Genomic DNA, 21,850 nt, shown 5'->3' on the forward strand with positions numbered 1-21,850 from the left:
TGTTGAATGTGTTCAAAAGGTTCTCATTAGCTAGTTGGAGAGTAGATAGATATTTGTCAAAGCAAAGTGTGTGTGGTGAGTATTGAAATAGATTGTAAATTAAAAGGGTTGATAAAAGACAGCTTTCTGGAGTCATTTCCATTTGAACTGGATTTACAAAATGAGCCCTGCCTATTTGGGTTAAGAAGGACACTCAAGGCAAAGCCTTGTAGTTGTGATACTGTGTCATGTGTGGTGGAAGTGTGAAAGTTTGTGGCTTTAAGAAGAGCAAATGAAAACAATGTAAGGTGAGCCTGGCAAGGGGTACATGTGTGGAGACCTAGGATGTCAGACATTACTCTGAAAGCTGAAAATTCCTGTGAAACAAATATATTTAGATTATCTGGAAATGTGAGTGCCGTTATGAATCATGGCTCCATTTGAGGAAACATTTGTGGAGTTTTTAAGCTCTGAATACTTTATAAATACCATGCACCAACAAGCTGTACCACTGGAGTTCCTAAGCTTTGCATAACAATCATTACAGTTTGCCAAAACCAACTTGAGACTACCTGGGGACACAACTCCATGGTGGAAAGGCATGTGCAAAGGCCCTGAGGCATTCTATATTTTCCTTCATTTTACTTACATAGACTTGCCACCCAGAAAGTGTGATGGGTCCCAGGGAAGAACTCAAGTTGTGTATTTTCCAACTTCTGTTATCAGAGTTAAACAGAAGATGTTAACAGTGTATTTTCTGAAATGAAGTGGATTGGATAATTCCCTAATTAATTGTTAAAGTCAGCAGCATTTCTAAGTAGATGAGAACAGCATAATTGATGTAGAAGTGTATCTATAGTTTTTATTTAAGTTTTATCAAGGTGTTTAAAGTGACCCAAACTTCTAAAGAAAACTTCAACTTCAGAAGGACAGTGCTTCATGGGGAACATCTGTCACCAAGGTCTTCATTAGTTAAAGAATAATTTGAAAGATCCTTTGTTAAATCAACTTTATACTAGGATGAATAGTAGCATCTCACTTATTTGAAAATTTAAGGAATGTTAATTAGCCACAAAATACGTGCTACATAAAGCATTAGAAAGGTTCTTAAGCTGGAACACGTGTTTGTTTTAGCTATACATTTATGTGTAGATGTAACCAATCGTCTTATTAAAATAAGAAACACAGAGCCAATGTAAAAGAGAAAGCCGAGAGGTCAGAGCTCAGAGATAAAATCTTACCTCCTGCAGTGCTCCTAGCTTCCCCGAGAGAGAGCTACTTCTTGTTTGTCTGTGTTTAAATAGTCTTTCTGTTCTGCCTTCTCATTGGTTGTAAACCCAACCACATGACTGCCTCATCACTGCCTGTAAGTACCGCCCTCCAGGTCTTAAAGGCGTATGTCTCCAATACTGGCTGTATCCCTGAACACACAGAAATCTACCTAGCTCTTCTAACCACCACGCTCTTGCTATGGCTCTAATAGCTCTGACCCCAGGGCAACTTTATTTATTAACATAAAATTAAAATAACATTTCAGTACAAATAAAATATCACCATATTTATGTATTTTTATATCTGCCCTGTTTCATAGTAAAACTATAAATAAAATTAAGTAGCATGATTTGTGTCATGATATATCATGGCACTTTTAAAATCCCATCTCATAGAATGCTACAGGGGGTTTATATTGCTGTGACTCCTATTTACTTATGGCTTGAACAGTATGTTGGTCAAAAAGTCCTAAATGTGTGTGGGACACAAAGGTTCAGCTGTCCACTTCCGCTGTGATTTCTTTATAGGGTTAAACAATCATGTAGTCAGTGTCTTTGGGAAAGCTTAAGTCTGTGTGCAGCAAGCCTGTTCATGCCACTGTTCCTTCGGGGTATGCTAAACTTCTGAAGAGACATCTTTTCTCTAGAGTTCATGTTTGCCAAGGTTGTCAGTGTGTTTGATGACCGTGTTACTGGCAAATGTTTTTATGCATTTCTGTTTGAACATTTTTAGTACTCTGTAAATATTAGACCATCAAAAGGAGAGCATATGTTTAAAGACAAGTTGGTACCTAGTGTATTCAGTTCCTTTCCCACTTCAGCTGTATTTCAGTTTTTTTTTTCCCCCACAAGTTGTAACTTTACCATCATCATGCTTTGGCTTGCTTTGTATTCCATACGCTTCTTGGAATGTTTCTCCTTTCTCTCGTCCTACACTGTCACACTGGAGGGACATAGTTTCTTTCCATAAACTCCCATGGCATCCAAGGAATTCATTATGATATACGATAACATCAAAGCCACTAGTATACAACTGCAGCAGCCTGTCTCAGCAGGAACAGGAGGTGTATGGTGCGTGTAACAAGCACTTGAAATAACTGAGTCACAGAACTGTCTTGCTGTTCGCTTTGCACATTCTTTCTGAAGTGAGGCCATCTCATCTGTCTCCCCGTCCCTTCACCTGGTGTCTTTATCTATCATGAGGAGTGGAAGTAGGTTGATTCTATTAGAAACTGTAGGGCATAATAACATGATAATCAGACCTGTACAGAGTCACTCTTTTTCCAAAAAGTTTCAGACCATACTGATTTTCATATCATGTTGTAGGATATTACATTGATGATGAAAAGCAGTGTGAGTCCACTGTGGCCAGACTGTGTCAAAGTTAGAGATCCTCCATGGATCACAAGTCATCCACAACAAATTTAGTAAAATGTTTATTTTTCCAAATATATTAAAGATTTTGATGAGACTGGCCTTGGGTTCAATTCCAAGTAAAATAAATAAATGAATGAATAAATAACAACTGTGAACTAGTCATGTGAGCAATGCCTTACTTCCTGAACATTATCTGAGTGCATAGATTCTTGACCTCTGTTTGAGTGCATGATCCCATAACTACCTTTTCATTTATTTATTTATTTTTGTTTTGTTTTTGTTTTTGTTTTTTGAGACAGAATTTCTCTGCATAACCATCCTGACTGTCCTGGAACTGTCCTTGTAGACCAGGTTGTCCTCTAACTCACAGAGATCCGCCTGCCTCTGCCTCCTGAGTGCTGGGATTAAAGGTGTGCATCACCACCACATGGCTTGAGTGCATGATCTTACTTCTAATGGATTCTCTTGTTTTTGCTTTCCTAGTCTCTTTGTCCTTCCTGCCTCTCCTCCTCTATCACCACCTCCACTCACTTTTTATTGGGTGATTCTTGATGCCTAATCTCTCTGGGTAGAATGAATAAAAGCTGGTTATGTTTATATTTATATTTATTAGGTCAAATATTTGCCCTCACTTTGTTGTTCTTTGTTTACAGAAACTATTTTTTTTTATTGCAGTCATAGAGAGAAAGCATTGTCCTCATCAAGACTTAGCTATATGATTGGAGGAGGAGGATTCAAGGCAGCCTCCCAGCTAGTGTGTGCTCTACTGGCTAAAAAGTACCAAGCAGTAGAGAGGGACTTCTGTAGTCACCAGTAAGCAGCAGGCATGGGGGGACTCTAACCAAAGGGTCTGTCACTCTGTTTCAGCCCCTGTGCTGCATGCCTGAGTATGTGGAGGTAATGAAGAAGCAGAAGTATTACAACAGCAGCGAGAGCAGCTATGACAGCAGCAGCAGCAGCAGCAATTCCGAATTGGATGAGAATGAAAAAGAACTGTGTCAGAAGAGACGAGAACAAGCCCCGTATAACCTTAAACACACCAGTCACTGCAAACTAATTCAACAATCCAGTAAGTGAATCTCTCCTATGTTGGTACACGAAGAGCTATAGAAAGAATTGAAACTCTCGAACTCAATAAAAAGTCCTTGGGCCAAAATAAGTGTTGTCATGTATGAGGGGACCTGTATTCTATCCCCTGCCTTTCCCTGGCCAGAGCCCGGTCGGTCCCTGAACCCTTCTCAATTTCTGTAAGTAGGAAATGGATTAAATTGAGGATCCTTTCTTCTATCTTCCATAGTTTGTATGCTAAGTTGTGGCCTGGGTTTTATAGATGTTCAACAAAGCTTTTAGGCAGAATGTGTTCTCCTTGAGGTCCACATCATCTCTGCTTCAGTTTCTACCTGTCACCTACTTTGTTTGGCACTGACTCCTAATTTTAAACATGTGCCTGTCTCTCTATGCTTTTGACTTGATGTGTCTGTGAGTCACAGAACTGTGAAGTAGTTGAAAGTTTGCTCCTCAATTTCATCCCGGGTAAGCAGTTAATCAGGACTTTGGGCACATCACAGGTATTCAGGAAAGCAACCTCTTCTGTCTCTCTCCCTCTAATTATCTTCATAAACGCTCTCTTTTTCTTCCTTTCCTTCCTTCAATCTCAAATGTCCGTGATCTGGCCTCTGATGTGCTGCTCACCCTCAAATATGGAACCTAATATCTCCGTTTCCCCCACTTCCTTGAAAAACACCTCCTTGCTGCTGCCTCTGAACTAGGACTGTCCTCACACCCATGTCCCTCAGCCATCTGCACAGCACACAGTGTCCCGAGGTCGTGCCACAGCAGCCAGCTCACACTGCAGTAGACGCAGCGGGAGCCTTTGCAGGTCTGGTCTCCAGCAATGTTTCATGTATTTGGGTCCTGATAATGTGTTTTAAAACTGGCCTTGGAGGCTTGTAGTAAAGTGCCCAAGGAATGAAGAACTAATAAATGAAGAATGCAGAGAAACAACACTTTGTTTTTTTTCCTAAACATTCCATAAAGCTACATGCCCCCACTGCTCTTGTCATGGAAGGTTTGTGTGTTTGGAGGGGAAACAATGTACTGTGTTCCATCTTATTGATTGATATTTCTAAGTACCAGCAATTGCTAGCTATTATACGCCTTCGCTTCTTTTCCTTAAGGGTTCTGTAAGTGTGTCTCTGGATAAATATAACTCTGTTTTTTATTCTGGAAGCTGACATTTTTATGTCCAAATTTTGCTGGGTTTTAGATCTCTTGCATGCTAGCTAATGTGACTATTACTTAATAGCATGAACTGATGAGGTTTATGGGTCAGGGAGAGAAAATATCCATAGAGTTTTACAGCTCTGAGATTGTTCTATGCTCTGGGACCAATAGGCTAAAGAACCGAGATCAGATAGTAGTATAATAAAGTAGGATATAGAATTAACACACATTTTGATGTGGGAATTTTTATGTTAAGTCAGTCTAATTCAATTAAGTATTTATTTTCTTATTATATGTTTAGGCAGGGATTATAACAAGGGCTTCACTTTGTTTCGTATTCTCTCTTTAATCTTACACTAGGAGCCCCATAGCCACAAATCCTCCATAAATTGATGACCAAGGACAAAATCCAGATCATGAGTAACACTTTCTTGTATAGACAATGGATTTAGGGTATTGTTATAGTCTCAGAAATAATACAAAAGACTTTTTCTTACATAATTTATAGATGGAAGTCACAACTGTGTTTCCTAATCTACCACCGGTATATCAAACCACTTTAGTTTTCTTGTCTGTGTCTGAATTTCCAGATATGTAGGTGAAAAGTGAGAATCTGAGCTGATTTGAGATGATGTTTTCCTTCTGACCCATGAGCAGGTTTTACTTATTCAGTTCTTGCCTTAGGCTTGGAAAGACGGTAGACCTACAGCGTAGCTCAAAACAAATGGTTTAGAATTATTTTTTTTTTGTAGACATGACATTTGTATTATTGTTGTATATTAAATATGTGATCTTTGTAACAGATATTTTTTAAAGGCATATTGACAAGTTTTATGTTCCAATATAGTGTGCTGTTAAAAAATGCTGTATGCCACAGGTACAGAAGGAAGTTAATATTTGCAACAAACAGAAGTTTTTGTCTTGTTTTTCAACAGCATCTTATAAAGCTTGAATGAGTGTGTATTTTTATGCTCTCAGTACTACAGTTACCACATACTCACAGTATGTTTTAGAAGTGTGCTCCTAAACCTACCATTTATATCCATCACCTTTATGAAGCTTTGAATTCTTTTCAACAGCCGATGAAGAGAGATATTTGGGTATGCAGCCTGGCTTCATGTGAGTTTTATTAAATTGTTTGATTAATGAAGATTGATATATTCTCCAAGCAGAGAACAAGTCCAGGATAGAGGATCTGCAGGACAAATGAGCCGAAGAAAAGATAAAAATGCTGATGGTGTTGAGCAATTGTCTTTTTCCAGGTCAGGAGCCACAGCTTCCCAAAGCCACTTGCTTCTCTTTCATCCGTGTTCCCAGAATGCACCAAGGCAGATATTTGATGGTTTCCTCAGAGATTTATTCCGATGGCAGTCCTGTTCCTTGACTTCATTTTTTCTTCACTTAAATCTTTCGTTGTTGAAATTCTTGTGTGTGTGTGTGTGTGTGTGTGTGTGTGTGTGTGAGAGAGAGAGAGAGAGAGAGAGTGTGTGTGTGTGAGAGAGTGTGTGTGTGTGTGTGTGTGTGTGTGTGTGAGAGAGAGAGAGAGAGAGAGAGAGAGAGAGAGAGAGAGAGAACAGACCATCAGTTTGCTGAAGCTCTTTTATTAGCCAATTATATTTAAATTACTCTAGAATACTCTTCGTATTATTCTGCTGTTTTGTGACTTTGGTCAGAGGCCTTGGATTCTATAATGTATCTGTTTACCCTGATCGTTCTCTGTTTTCCTTTCCTTCTGTCCTGTGATCCTTGATGTAAAATGTAAAATCTCCAACCTACACAGAGACTCTAATAGCCAAGTTCACCCAAGGTTAGTAGATGATTTCGGCATTATAGAGAAGCGGAGACTTTTGGCATTCAATCGTGAGGACGTGAGGTGGTGGCTGACCTTGGCTGTGGGCCTTTGGGAAGGTTCTTTTTCTGCTGTTCTAGAAAACAAAAAATCCCTACTCCTGGCTGGACAGATGGCTCAGTGGGTGAACTGGTTGCTGTGCATGCGTGAGGACCAGAGTTCAAGTTCCCAGAACCCAGATAATGCCGGGTGCGGTAGCTTGTCTGTAATCCCAATAATCCCGAGCTTCTCTGGCAAGATGAAGCCAGAAGAATACCTGTCCTCTGCATGGGGGGTAGTGACAGCTAGTCTTGCACCTACAGCTGTGAATGATGAGTGATGAGGAGACCTTGTTTCAAACAAAGCTGAAGGCGAGGACCGACAACTGAAGTTTTCCTCCGAACTACCTATGTGTGCCATGGCATGTGTGTTCCAGCGTTCACATACATGAACACACACACACACACACACACACACACACACACACACCTGCAGAAGTTTCTGTAAAGCATGACATGAAGGCGCAGGACCTTGCACACACACACACACACACACACACACACACACACACACACACACACGTCTTGTACAGAGGATCTTGCAGGATGCCAGGCTCACAAGTACCGCATGAGTGTGTGTCCCCTTCCTTGTTTCTCTAATGTCTCACTTTAAGAACTTAGAATTGAAGTCCTGTTTGCAGTATTTCCCAGCACAACTGTTCTTCATATACCAGAACTGTTTTGTACCAAGTGCGCTGTTCAAACTGAAGAATTAATTCCAAACTTCTCTTCTTGTGATGGTGTCTAGGCTTTGACATTTGTTATCCAGCCACCACCTGGTCTAATCATTAGTCTGTGGAGACCTAATAGGGAGAAAAGTGTACTAACAGCACCACTTCTCCATCATCGATAGATTCCATGAGGCGTTCGGTCAGCTGCCCTCGGTCCATCTCTGCTCACTTACCTTCCAGTGGGGACGCGCGCCCCTTTTCTTCTCAACAAGTGATACCATTAGCGCGACCAACGTCAGCATCTCGGTCACATTCCTTAAACCGTGCTTCCCCCTACATGAGACACCTGCCTAACAGTAACGATGCCAGCTCTACCAACTCCGTGGTGGTAAGCTATCGATTGGTTGCGCCCTTTCAAGGTTGCAGAAAACACCATATTCAGAATGTAGGTGACAAAGGGATCAGCTGAGGGGATGACGAGTGGAATCCCTGACCCCTTCAACATTTCAACTCATGACCTTTGGAAACTGCATTGTTCACATATCCTAGACCCCAGTTTAGTGTGGACCCCTAAAAGGCAAGCTTCACCATGTCACAGACCTCAAGGACAGATAGGAAGAAGCATTGCTTTATTTTCCATTTCCTGATGCAGGAGAGTAATATTGTTTTTACCATTGGGAACATCAGTGTTAATGAAACAGAGAGTTTAAATAAATCTCTGGTCTAGCTCCAGGAAAATATAATAAAGCCACAGACTTTCTCAATTGTAAGTTTCTACAGTTTATGCTGAAAAGGGGATGCGATGTTAATTTAGTACACCAGAAAGCATTCTAAACATCACTGTACCTAGGCTCTATAAGTAGAATTTATCAGTATTTAAACTATTCATCTAGATTCTTAAGATATATTTTCCATACAATAAATGTGCTTGTCTATAGATGACATTAAAACACTGTAAAACCAAGCCTTTTTAAAATACTCATATTTAGTATTTATATCTTGAGCAAGATAAAATATGAGGAGAAAATATAAAAAATACCTTTGCAAATAATAACCAATTTAATGCTAAAAATTTGCAAATGTCCAATTTAAAAAATTAAAAGTGCATAATTTTTACTTAGAAATATCTTTTAAATTATACTGGCACAATGAAGTAAGACCCCCTCCACATATCTGTATTCTTTCAAATTTAAGAATGAGTCTTTGCGGCAATTGAAAACAAAAGAACAGGAAGATGACCTCACAAGTCAGACCTTGTTTGTTCTCAAAGACATGAGGATCCGCTTTCCAGGGAAGTCAGACGCAGAGTCAGAGCTTCTGATAGAAGATGTGAGTATCCGATGCCTATACATTCCAAAGAGCATGAAAATGTATTTCCTGGGGCTGGGGAGATGGTATCTGCTGTTAAAGTGCTTGCTGGGATGAGGTCTTGAGCTGGATCCCCAGCATGTACATAAGAACCTGGCATGGTGGCAAACACCTGTAATCTCAGCCCTGGGAAGCAGAAGGCAGAGACAGGGGGATTCCTGGGATTTCATGGCAGCTACCCCAGGGTACCTGGTGAGCTCCAGGTCCCAGTGAGAGATTGGATGTCACAAACTCAAGATAGCTGCTACTTGAGGAAAGGCATCTGAGACTGGCCTCTGCCACCCACGGGTGTGCATGTGCATGCCAAGCATGGACACACTTCAGCATACATGTGCACTGGACACATGACTCCCATACATCTACACAAAAATGTATTATCTGATCGAATTGTACTTAACTACATAGGAAATGTAACCGATGTTCCTTTTAGTCCCCAGAAACTTTATAAAATAGAAGAATTCATTTTAGTTATTGGGAACATTTTGTCGTATAGTAAGGCTGTCAAGTGAGAATAATTAACATCAAATAATAACTGTTCTTCATGATCAAATATAAGGATAAACTTTTCTATATAAAAGCTTGCTAAGTTGCAGAAGTCTAAGGTGAGAAGAAATATGATGATGATAGTCGCACCCTGGTAGGTGGTGCCAGAAATACCAAGCATTGAAACAGTCTGGCTGAGTTATTTTCACTTCCGCCACCCAGTGGAGACTTTGGAAACGGCAGGGGTTTAGAGCCTCAGCTCCTAGCTTAGAAAGAAATCCGAGGGTACTGAAACGGTTTTGGTGGAAGAACAGTTTTTCACTCAAGGTTTCTCTTGTCCATCCAACATACGTTCTAAACGGCCATTCTTAGATCATTCATCAGCCAGAGAACGCTGTTTGGAGTAGGGTGTGATCTTTTTTTTTCTTCTTCCCCAGAAGACATGGCACCATCTAGTGGTCATATGAAGAATAAAAACCGCAGCTTGCACTGGGTCCTTTGCAGTTTGCATGGCTTTGTGAAGCAAGTGTATATAGAAACAACAGCAAAACAAGAAAAGGTTTTCTTGCTGAAAAAATCCATAAGGGCATCGTAATTTTGTTATTAGATAAATATAGCGGAAGTATCCAAATGTTTTGCATTTTGGTGATAATGGTTTTTCAAAAAGTGGGAGCAGTATGTTGTTCGTGGGAGAGCTACTCCTAGTTACAGCAAAAGAAACTTGAGGTTGAGTATAAGGCGTTGTGCTAGATATGTTCTACAGGTTTAAATTACACTTACTTCTTGTTCTTGTGTGCATGTGTGTGAGTGGACGCATGCCATGGTGTACATGTGGAGGCCAGAAGACAACTCTGAGAGAGTCAGTTGTCTCCTACCATCACGCATGCCCCAGGGACTGAATTCCAGTGATCACGCGTAGCATCAGGCATTTGCCCGCCGCACTGCATCTCCAGCTGGATAAGCTTTGACATATCTTGATAGTGTTTATTTCTAAGAAAAGGCAGTAACTTTGCCCAGATACATTGTTTTCTGTCTGTTTTTGTGATCTATTTTCTTTTAAAATTCATTCATTTTATTTGTATGAGTATTTTGCTTCCATGTATCTATGTGCACCACCTGCATGCCCACTTCCCAGTGGTCAAAGGAGGCACCAGATGCCCTAGAACAGGAGTTACAATTATGTGCTACCAAATGGGTGCTGAGAATTAAACCCAGGTCCTCCTCAAGAAGAGCAAGTGCTCTAACCACTGGGCTGTCACTGCAGCCCCGTTAAGGTTTATTTTTTTTTTAATTAGAAAATGAGAGAGTAGACGTAATATTTGTGACTAATGTGATTCTCCTATAAAGAAGATTGTTAGGCTTATACAATTAATGAAACATAATTAATAATTAGTACAGGTACTAGATTCTTTGCTGTATGTCTACTGTTTTCCAGACTTGAATGTTTGCTGCAATATATATTACTAGAATATATATGGAGAAGTTATATAGATATACAGGTAATTCAAAGAAATGGTTAGTAGAATCCTAACTGACTGTAGGCTGACTTTTAATGTATTCTTTAATATTCTATTACTATGTGGGTAACATGGCAAGATGAAAAAAAATCTATGGGTTGGATTTCTACTTAAAATGTGTGTGTCTACAGATTTCTGACTTTTATTCATTGAGTGATATTATTCTTAGTGAAGAGGGAGAAACAGCTTTGAATTTAGAACCCCTGGCTTGCTTAAGTCTTTGCAGGTATCTTTTTTATGAATGGTGGAGTTTTTATTATAAGTAGTCTCCGGGTGCTTTCACTGCACAAATTAATAGAATCTTCACTAACACATCAATCTACTGCTTTTGGTGAGCATTCTGGATTACATTTGTTAACCTCTCTTCCTCCACAGATCATGGATAACTGGAAGCATTATAAAACAAAAGTGGCTTCATATTGGCTCATAAAACTGGACTCCACAAAACAACGCAAAGTGAGTGGCCCCCAAAGATCGCTTCGCCCTTCGTGTGTCCCTGAAGCTAAAATGCTTAGTCACATGCACCACAATGTCATGTGGGAACATGTATTTGCTTGTGTCTTCAACAATGCTGTGTTGGACAAGGATTTAGATCATGGGGATAAAAAGCAAATTGAGGACAACAGTTTAGCTGTGCAGAAGTCTGTGCATCAGTGCGCCAACAGAGAGGGGAGCAGAAACAAAGATCACGGAGTGGAAATCAGTCTGATGTGCATATTTTCTTATTAACTTATACATATGATAGTGTAATTACCACAGAGGCAATTTTCTTATCAACTTATACAGATGATAGTTTAATTACCTTGTAAAGTCAATTCACTTTTGTTGGAAAAGTGCTGCAGCAGTGGTCAGGGGTGAGTTTGGATGGTGAGGCAGAGCTGAGAGACAGATGGACCAGGCAGGGTTCAGTTTTGCATGTGGGGAGCCACTGGAAAAGCTCGAGGAAACATTTGCCGTCTGATTAGTAGTTTTAAAGGACTGAGAACTGCTTGAGGGGAGTAAAATAGAGGCAGGGAGAATGTGGCATGATCAGAGTAGAAAATGTCAGAAGGCTTCCAGGGTACCCGAGGCAAGAGCGAGAGAGTAGTCGGCCGCAGTGGTGATAGAATGGTGGGTTCTGTCGCTTGTTGTGTGGGTCTGAAAGTATTTAATTTTATTTTGTGTGTGCTTGAGTCTATATTTGTGCACCACACACATCCAGGGCCCCAGAGAGGTCAGAAGCTTGGTCTTAGTCCCTGAAACTGAAGTTACAGTCACCTGTGAACCTCCATGTGGGTGCTAGGAACCGATCCTGGGTCCTCTGCAAGAACAAGTGCTCGGAACCACTGAGCCACCTCTCCAGCCCCTTGTTTGGCTGTGTTTTGATCTTGGATATGTTATGTCGATGTGCTGATTAGATATCTAAGCGATTGTATATGTGTTATAAGTGATGTACGTATGAGTTTGAGAGCAGAGCTGAGGTTGAGCATGGAGATAAGAAAAATTAAGAGTCTGTAAGGTGTTTAAAGGAATGGGGCTGGATGGGACCACATAGAGAGTTTGTTAGAAAAGGCAGCAGTCTTCCGGGACTGAACTGACCCCAGTGTAGCAGCGTGAAAAACAGTAAGAGCTGAGTGTCCCTGAGGCCAAGGGAAGTCTCCTAACAACAGACTAATAGGCTATAGGCCATGTTGGAAAACGCTGCTAGGGGTTTACCATCAAGCTGTCTGTCATTTCGGGCAAACATGGGGGTTAGTGGTGACCACAAATTTCGAGGAGTGGTGGGGAGCAAAACCTTAATTATTTAATTATTTTTTTTCTAATTATTGAATCTTGAAGAGGGAAGATGAGCTGTAGCTGGTGCAGACGGTTTTCTGAGAGGGGAAAGGTCAAGAGGAAATGGAGGCAGTGAGCAGAGAGTTTCGGACTAGAGAGGGCTGTGCTTCTGCCTTAAAGATGAAGACTCTTTGCAGTTGTGTGTTGATGAACTGATGACAGTGGCCTGGGAGAAGGACTGCCAGAGAGGTTTGGTCTGGCCAAGAGCAGTGATTGTAATCAGAGGGAAGACAAAGGAAGGTCTCAGAGTGTGATGGAAAAAGTGAGATCTGCGGAGAGAGCCAAAGGCATGTAACAGCAGCCAAGAGGAGTGGAGGGCAGGTATTTTATCACAGCAACCAAAGGTAACTAATACAATGATGTTGAAACAATTGGCTATTTTACAAGAAAATAAAGGAGCTTATTTCTTATCATTCACAAAATAAATTCCATGTAGGTTACAGTTTGATATATAACATAGAAGAACATCAGGACCAAAGGAAATGCAGAAAGATGATTGTAAGTCATAGAGTGGGGAAACGCAGGGAGATTGTTGGGAGTCCCAGCCCAGTCTGGGTAATAATGTGAAACCATATCTCAAAAAGAAAAAAAAATCAAAACCAAAGAAAAACATACAAATGGAAAAAGGCATCTTAAATCAAATTAAAGAGTGAGGGTGTTGAGCGGGCAGGGGTGGTTTGAGAGAGATAGATATTTAGTGCACATAAAATGAGAGATAACAGCGATAAACCAATGATTCTTGCCAATCAATCAGCCAAAGACAAACCAGTCTACAAAAGTAACATGGCCAAGTGCATAAAAAGGCTATGTAAAGACAATTTAATGGATCTTCAGACAGCCAATTAGCATGTAAATAGATCCTTGGCATCACTAATGATGAAGCAATAGCACAGGGAAGCTATCATATTGGCCAAAATTAGTAAGATGGATAATACACACCAGTACCAGTGGGACTAGCATGGCCAAGAGGGCCTTTGCCCTCCGAAGACAGTACAGTGGTCTAAGCCTTGTGACTCCGCAAAATAATTTCTTGCCTTGTGTCCTGTAGAGTTTCATCCAGAATAATAGGAAAGGTTTCCATATGTCAACATTTGTAACAGTGATATTTAGAAAAGCCAAATGCCAGAAGCAGCTTGAGTGGCCCACAGTTTATGGTTAAAAAAGACCTGGTACATCCATGGAGTTTAGTTGCATTTGATTGAAGACTATTCTAGAATCATATATGAGTAGAATATAGAATTCAAGCCTGTGACTTAAAACTGGTGGAACACACAGTAAAAGAACAGAGACATTCTTTGTCATGGGGGATGGGCACAGCAAGCAGATGCAGCGCAGGGTCTCTGGGAGGCTGATGCCCTCTGCCGTCTGGTCCTCCTTCTGAAATAGCTGGAGACATTATGGGTTCAGCGTAACCACTGGACCATGTTCGTGTTGGAACAGAGGGAGCCTTTGGATTGGGGTGGCCTTCATTTCTCGTCTCAGTTTCACCCATGCATCCTGAATGGTGAGCTCCAATATTAGCAGCCAAGCGAGATAATAATTCCAGGCCGATAGTTTGTGAGTTCAGCTCCTAGGAGCTTTCTGCAGGGGTGGGAAAGGTCTGTGTCTGATGTTGTCTTCTAAATGGTTTTAGACAAAAGAAAATTATTTGTTATCTTCTCACTTATGAATTTAGAAGGGCTGTGAGAGGACCCAGTGAAGTTTCCTTTTGATACTGTCCTAAAAAGATACCCTATATTGAAGAAATATGTTACAAGTAATACACATTGTACCATTTTAATCTACTAATGAGTGTATTATTCCAAAATTAACCAGTCTATCTGTCTGTCTCTATCTGGCAGTAGCTTTTTTTTTTTTTTAAAGCAACCATGTAGTGGCATGCCCTGTCCTCCCAACATTGAGGAGGAAAAGGCAGCTGAACCATGCATGCAAGGTCAGCCTTGTGTACACAGCAAGCTCCAGGCTAGCCAAGATTACGTAGTGAGATCCCATTTCAAGAAATCCCCTTTTGTTTGGACTCTGTGCCAAATTATAACTCATTTCTAGAGGATAGCTTAACTGAACCAAGAGAAGGGAAGTGATGCTATTCACTGTCATTTCTCCTTTTTCTTTTATGTATTTTTTATATTTTTCAAGATACAATGATCTTTTTACAAGTGAAGGGATGGCTGGGAGAGATGGACATGTCTGTGGGAAGCAGGTTGGTTAAATATCAGGATGCGGGTTGGCTCCATGTCCTAAGGAAGTAAGGAAAGGAGATGGAACTGGACTTTGAGTCCAGGCCTTTAATCTCAGCTACTGGGGCAGGAGAGTCACAAGTTCAAGTCCAATCTAAGCTTTGGAGTGAGTTCAAAGCTAACCTGGGTAATTTAGTAAAGAACCTACCTCAAAATAAATACAGAATGGGCCGTGGAACATAGCTGAGATACTTGCCTGGCATGTGCACCAAGTCCTGGTTCAATCCCTGGTACCACAAGCAAACAAACAAATGAAAGAAAAGAAAATAGAAAATTGGAAGTTAGAAAAAAAAAGGGGTGATAAAGACTTCTGACTCCCAGCACCTTCCTGCTACCCCAATACACCATTCTTCAGGACACCCCTTTATGTCTTTTTCATGTCACCTATCTGATCCCCCAAAACCAGAGATTGTCTTTCCCTGTTTGACATTTCAGGGCATTTGTGCTTGTCTTCTATGCACTGTGAGAGATTTATGAATTTTAAAGAACGCTTTAAGCCTAAGGTCCTATCAGCCTCCTGCCTGAGGTCCCTGGGTTCTACCTGGAGGGACTGCGCAGGACAGGAAAACTGCTAGTGCTGGTCGGTCCTGCAAAGTGCCACAGCCCTAGGGAGGGATGAGTGGGTCGTGAGATTTACTGCTTCAGTGCTTTAGAGGCCGGGGGTACATGGGCCTAGGCCCTCAGTTTGGAGGCCTATGCCTCTGGGCTCTAACCACCTGTGGACTGGCACTCGGCAGCATTTGTAATCCTCAGTTTTGAGCATCACTGCCTGTCCTGCTTCTCTAGCCCTAGTGTGTCAAGGAGAGATGGTTCCCTCTAATCTGTCTCTGAGTGAGTAAGTCTCCCTGGGAGTCACTGGCAGATTTGTGATCCACGTTTGTTAAGGCAGTTCAATTCTAGACTCAGTTTTTGAGTTTTCTTGCCAGCAAGCTAGCATCTGTCTATATCCTCCTTCCTTAGTTACTTGGTATTTATGTGAAAGCAGCAACACATGAAATGGTGCTTCGTGTTTTGTATGTGATGCTAGAATGCCTGGTAAATATAGGATGAGCATACGCTGTACCTGGATAGTATACAGTCTGTGAGTAGAAAGGATTATTCCACATATTTAAGGGTCGTGCTTACTGGGATTTGAAATTTTAAAGTAAATATAAGCTCTTGCTTATGAATTTACTAGCACATGCGTATGCCATGACATCATCTCCCTCGTGGCAATTTACGGTAAGAATACTTGTGTGCTCTTCAGCTATGAGTTGCTTGGAGGCTATTCTTGGGAATGAAAAGTCTGTACAGAACCAATGTGAGGTCCAGGATCTTCATTTTCAATTTATACATCTTTTACCCCCTTTTTGAGCTCCCACTTCGCTTCTTCCTTTGGCCAAATACCATCTGAAGGTATTGTATTTCCTGTGTGCTTTAAGACATAATAAGAAACCCATTCCCTGCAAAAGCCTGCTAATAATGTCTCATAGTTCGTGCTAGCTCAACAGTTATAATCGTTCTACTACATGGCTAATTTAATAGACAATTCTATTCTGGGCTGAAGAATTCATGTCTTGGATTTTGGCACTCAAAGAATAAAAAGAGCTGATATTAATTAGAGAAAAATTGATCTTGCCAAGAGGCCCCTGGATGTGGTTGAGAACTACTTGACAGAGGCTCTGAGCAGACAAGAGGCACTGGAATCCCACACGTGCGCTCCTTTCCAGCAGTTTTTCTTGCTGTGGTCATGGTTACAGCAACCCTCTTTTCTTTCTTCACCTATTCTGTTCTTGGAGAGGCTTTCTTCTGACAGACTCAGCTTCCTCAGATTGGCGAGGGGTGAGGCCACCTGGGAAGAGCAGCGGGAAAGGGCTCTCAGCAGCTGTCATTCCGTGATGGCATTCTTCTACTGCAGGACTGCTTTCAGCGATCTCTCCCATACGTCTTCATTTTACACCAAGTTCTAAATTGTGTAGAACTTTACATCCTTGTAAAAGTAACTGTGCCGGATTGATAGCTCTTCCCCCAATATCGGTGAAAAGAAGCATGGACGAACACACCCACGAACACACTTTATCACAGCAGCCAACAAGGGAGGCACTGAGTTTCATTGTAAACAAAGATTTATTGTTTTAATTAAAATTTTAAACATTTTTTCTGCTTAATCCTGAGTATGGAAATTAATTACCTGAAATGTCTAAAAGTTACCCCAGGCAGGAATAAAAGTGTTGAATTATCATGTTAAGGATCATTAGGACACATAACATGACTGATTTCTCTATATTATAAATTCGGTATATAAATAATTTTTCTCCATCTTGTCTCTATTGCAAGTTTATTTCCGACGACATCAGAAGTGGAATGAGTAACAAATGACTGACTAAACTATGTCCTTTTGATAAGGAGAGAGCTAATATAACAAGCCAAAGTGCATTGAAAAGAAAGCTTTATATGGAGAATGAGTGTCAGTGTCAGGAGGTGGAAAGAGACCCTGGGCTTAGGAAAGTATGAATTTGGGTTTGCTATGCTCATATTCTTACTCCTGAGTGGCTTATTAGACCTTCTCTGAGATTTGTAGCTCTAGGCACTGGACAGTTCTTGTGAGAAAGTGAAACTCTGTATGCACTTGAACTTTGTGTATGGAATTCTGTATTGAATGTTATGGCCTGTTGACTTACCATATTGATCTGAGTCTAATCTGGTGTTATTTCCTTATAAAGCTAGAAAATATATCCAAGACAAGAAGAAATACAGAAATGTAAGTCAGCTATGGAATGTACAGTCAGATATTATAAAATGTTACCCATTTAGAAAACCAAAGGTTTAATTAACATATTAGAATTGGATTAATCAGATGCATCATTCTTTCAGCTGTGATAATAGTCAATCATCACTGGAGAGCTCTGCCACTTTATTCCACCGGGAGGCAGTTGCTAAGCAGGGATAATTAGAAGTGAAGGAGGTTTCCATGGGGAACACCTAAGATGATAATGTGGAGGGATCTGAAGGAGGCGGGGGTCGGGTGGGGGAGAGGAACGGGAGAGGACTTGGGCGGCAGCACAGGTCAGACGCATGTGAACGAAAGTGGCTAGATCAGATGGAAATGGTCTCCGACTTAAGATCATCTTAAGAAAGTTTTGGCCGGGCTGATGGAGAGGGTAGACAAAAACTGCATGGTGGAGGGTTGGCTCTGGGCAGGAGGGCAGGGCTGTGTCCCAGCCATGCTCAGTTCTTGGCGGGGAGCAGCCTAGGTAGCACATAGGCAGTAGCTGACTACTATTACTGAATGGTTCTGAATGGGAAAGCATCAGATGACCCAACTCTTTAAACCAGGTTTCTCGGAGTTGCCTGCAGCCATGGCTGTCACCCAGGTTATGTGTTATTTGATTTAACTTGACAAACATTCATTGATTGCCAGTTTTGTCTGTGAACTCTGCTAGGTGCTGTTGGGGCTGTGAAAATTCACTCATTTTCTCATTTCTGCATGAATTCTGAAGATACTGTTTGGCACATCCTAAGTATTTGTACTTCCCTTGTGAGGCCACTGTTGAAATACATATTTATCTCACTTTTTCAGTTGCAGGACAGTGACATTGTTAATGGTTCATTAGAGTGCTGTGAAATTCAGAACTTCGCTTGTCAGACACAGAGACTCCCACACGCTTTCCCGTGTGTGTGTGTGTGTGTGTGTGTGTGTGTGTGTGTGTGTGTTTGTACATGTGTGCACATGTATGTATTTTCTTGGAAAATGAAGTTACTTGCCTTTCTTCACATTTTCCTTAATGGGTATAAAATATAAATAGAATTCCTGGAGCTCAGTGGGCGGGGAGTCCTCTGGCTGGAGATGGGAAGAGTTAGTCTTACTTAACATCAGGTTGTGGCAAACCTGCAGTTATGCAGCCTAGCTTTCTGCCCAGAGCTGTGCCGCGGACATTCTGTAAGGAATACATATGCAGCATGAGTATGCTGCTGTGTTGATGGGCTGTGAAGAATGCCCGATTTGCTGAAAAGCACATTCTCCATTGCCATATCTAGGCACAAAGGAAGATGGGAGTGGAGAGAAATCAGTCATGTTGTCATATCCCATTTGCGTTTGTTTTAGGATTTCTAATGGCTCCTTGTTTATTAGCGCTTCTTGGTAGCAGATTCGTTTTCACACCTACCTTAGCTGCTGCTGCCGCTGCCTGTGTTTCGGAGCTGCTGTTTCCCATCTCTGCTTCATTTGGGCTGACAGGGATGCTGTTCTTCGTGGTTCGTTTCGTGTCAGCAAAGACGCCTTCACCCTATAGCCGCAGCGGCTGCATGCATCATTAGTGCAGCACACAGTGATTTTAATGTTGCTTCGAACCCATCCTCACCTCTTGCCATTATTTTAATTTAGGGACAACTGCTCAGCCATATGGGGCAGTTTGTCATTCAGCATCTGTACTTGCAAAATATGTATTTGTCGGTGTGTTTTATGCCTTCAGATGTGCTATATTTCACACAAAGACAAATCTTTTCATTTTATTAATGTTGCCATTCACTAAATCTTCCATTTGCTTTTCACACAGAGAGCTTAATGTTGTATTGGGATGCTTGGAAAAGTCATTTTATAAAGAAATGATACTTACATTCTATAGGTTAGCTTTTCTTGGGCCCGCAGATAAGCACAAGGATACCTTGCTGGTCATCTATTATTATACTTCACAAATTATTCAGCATCTGGGCTGGGGGTATAACACAGTGGGCAGAGACTTGCCTCGCATGCACAAAGCTCTGGGTCCGATCCCCAGCTAGACATGGTATCACGTGCTTGTAATCCCAGCACTCGGGCAGTGGAGGCAGCAGGATCACAAGTTCACTGTTATCCTCAGCTCTATAACAAGTTTAAGGCTACTGTGGCATATAGGAGGTCCCACTTCTCACAATAAACTAACAAAAAACCCTCTTCAACTTCTATCTCATGTTGTCTAACAAGATTGTACCAGGAATCTAAAAGTAAATCACTAACTGAATAAGCATTAGGTTTTCTTTCACCCCAGTCTGGGTCTGAATTCTGGCCTGCATGTTCTCTGCCTTCCTGTGGGTAGTTTGCTAAAGACGCAACTGTCCTTGCCTTGTCCTTAAAACCTTTAAGCAATCCAGTCCAAACCCAAAGGACACAAAGGACAAGGAGGAGGTGTCTGACGCCCTTGGCTGTACAGTGACTCCATCTATCTTCCCAAGTATCACTGTTAGAATAGGTTGGAATCTAAGAAGAGATAGTCAGGGTTTGTCTCCCAGGCTTCTACTGTTGGCCTTTGAGAAGACAAAACTGTATGGCAGTGTTGGGAGAGGCTGAGATCTGACTGGTCTGTAATCTTAGAGAAGTTGCTTTCTGTTCTGGATCTGATTTGTCACTTAAAAGATCCAAAATGTTTTAGCAACTTAAAAGTTTACCTAATCATTGCATGGCACAGCTTAACTCATTTGAACTCGCTTGCTGACCATGATCTGACAGGAAATAACGTATTATTTATCTCTATATCTTGCTTTCAATATTTTAATCTTTTTCTATAGAAATATTAATATATATGATCACGAACTCCAGCCTCAGGGGTTGTGGAAAGCGGCCATGGACCAGCAGTGCTTATGTTTTTGTTTTGAGATTTAAGGACTTAATATATTCAGACATGCCTAGAATAAATCTAAGCTCTGGTTTCTACCTCATCTGCATAGGTTTCACTTCATAAGCAGTCGGTAAGTGGTAGACTTTGTCCTAAGCCTTTGGGGACATGTATGACTGGGCAGGGCATTGGCTCTGTTATTAATTAGATGGGAAGTTAGTCAGGTGGCTGGTAGAGGAAAATCTGGTCACTGAGGGACTCTGCAGTGGGTTAGTGGAAAGTAGGCTGTCCCTAGCAAGTGATGCTGTTTTAAGATACAGAATTCCCTAGGTGGACATGCAGACACTGTTAGCAAAGAGCTTGTTTGAGGTTTCAGAATTACAAAGAGGAAGCATTTGGTTTCTTTTCCCTAAAACTATGGAAGTGGATCTTTCTAACCCATCCCCTCTCCTAAGACCAAAGCTTGCCTTCAGAGGAGGCTTCTTGAAAACAGAAAACAAAGAGAATCAAAGGGGAATCAGAGTTCCCCATGATGATCTGTGGAAAGGAGCAAGCATCTACATTTACCAGATGGCACCTAACTCCCCCAGATGGGGAAAGCTCTTCTAAGCTGTGGGGCTTGTACAGTAGTTGTGATGACTGAAGATTTTTCTCCCCAGGTCCATATTGGTGGGGAATGCTAGTTGTAGAATGGAGGCTTTCTCTAGCTCTATGTCCTTGGCTTACAGGTATATGTGGGTTAGGAAACGAGACTATTGTGCTCTTAAATTTTCCCTGAGACTAAGAATAAAATCCATGTAGACTCATGACCCAGAGAGTCTCTTAAATAGTATGCTTTGCACAGTGCTCGGCACAGGGCAGTCAGCTAATCCACACTGGTTACCCTTCTCGTTGGGTCTTGTAAATCACATGTGATCACCAGGGGCTATATTTAAAAAGGAAGGAATAAATACATCCTAATCTCAAATTCCTTTTATTTGAAAGATAAATGTCTCTCATAATATAATGAAAAAACTAGTTGCTTAGGGTAATGTTTAAATCCTGAGTATTAATAGAATTGTTCAATTTCAGTTATTTTATATAACTCATATTTATTCTTGAGATTAACTTATGATAACCTGTAATTGGCTACTTTTTTATTCTTTCATTCTTGAATTATGATTTTTGGCCCATTATACTCACTAATACATTGTGACAGAAAGTGGAAAAGAAAATTGAGAAATGATTTAAATTTTTATCATGTTTTCTGCTACTGTTCATTCTTACATTGCACCAATCATGAGTCCTGCTTTCTACATTAAATATTGCAAAGCAGTAAATGAATAGCTTAAATGAAATTTAAAACAGCATAAATTAAATTGATGTCTGATATGAATATTATATCAGTATTTTTGTGAATAATTCATATGAAAGTGTTTTTTAAATCCTCTTTGTAATTAAGGAGTCATTATC

At 40.9% G+C, this 21,850-nt stretch overlaps 1 protein-coding gene across 3 annotated transcripts in view; it reads left to right on the forward strand.

The window, feature by feature from the left end:
* Positions 1-21,850, forward strand: part of Ttll7 (tubulin tyrosine ligase like 7) — a 131,131-nt gene that overhangs the window by 85,578 nt on the left and 23,703 nt on the right. For all 3 annotated transcript variants that reach the window (XM_006984719.4, XM_076575173.1, XM_076575172.1), the window contains 4 exons: positions 3,495-3,696; positions 7,591-7,796; positions 8,603-8,737; positions 11,152-11,232. In XM_006984719.4, coding sequence (XP_006984781.1) covers positions 3,495-3,696; positions 7,591-7,796; positions 8,603-8,737; positions 11,152-11,232 — 624 coding nt within the window. The remainder of the gene's footprint in view (positions 1-3,494; positions 3,697-7,590; positions 7,797-8,602; positions 8,738-11,151; positions 11,233-21,850) is intronic.

This window comes from Peromyscus maniculatus, chromosome 6, assembly GCF_049852395.1.
Source record: "Peromyscus maniculatus bairdii isolate BWxNUB_F1_BW_parent chromosome 6, HU_Pman_BW_mat_3.1, whole genome shotgun sequence".
NCBI lineage: Eukaryota > Metazoa > Chordata > Mammalia > Rodentia > Cricetidae > Peromyscus > Peromyscus maniculatus.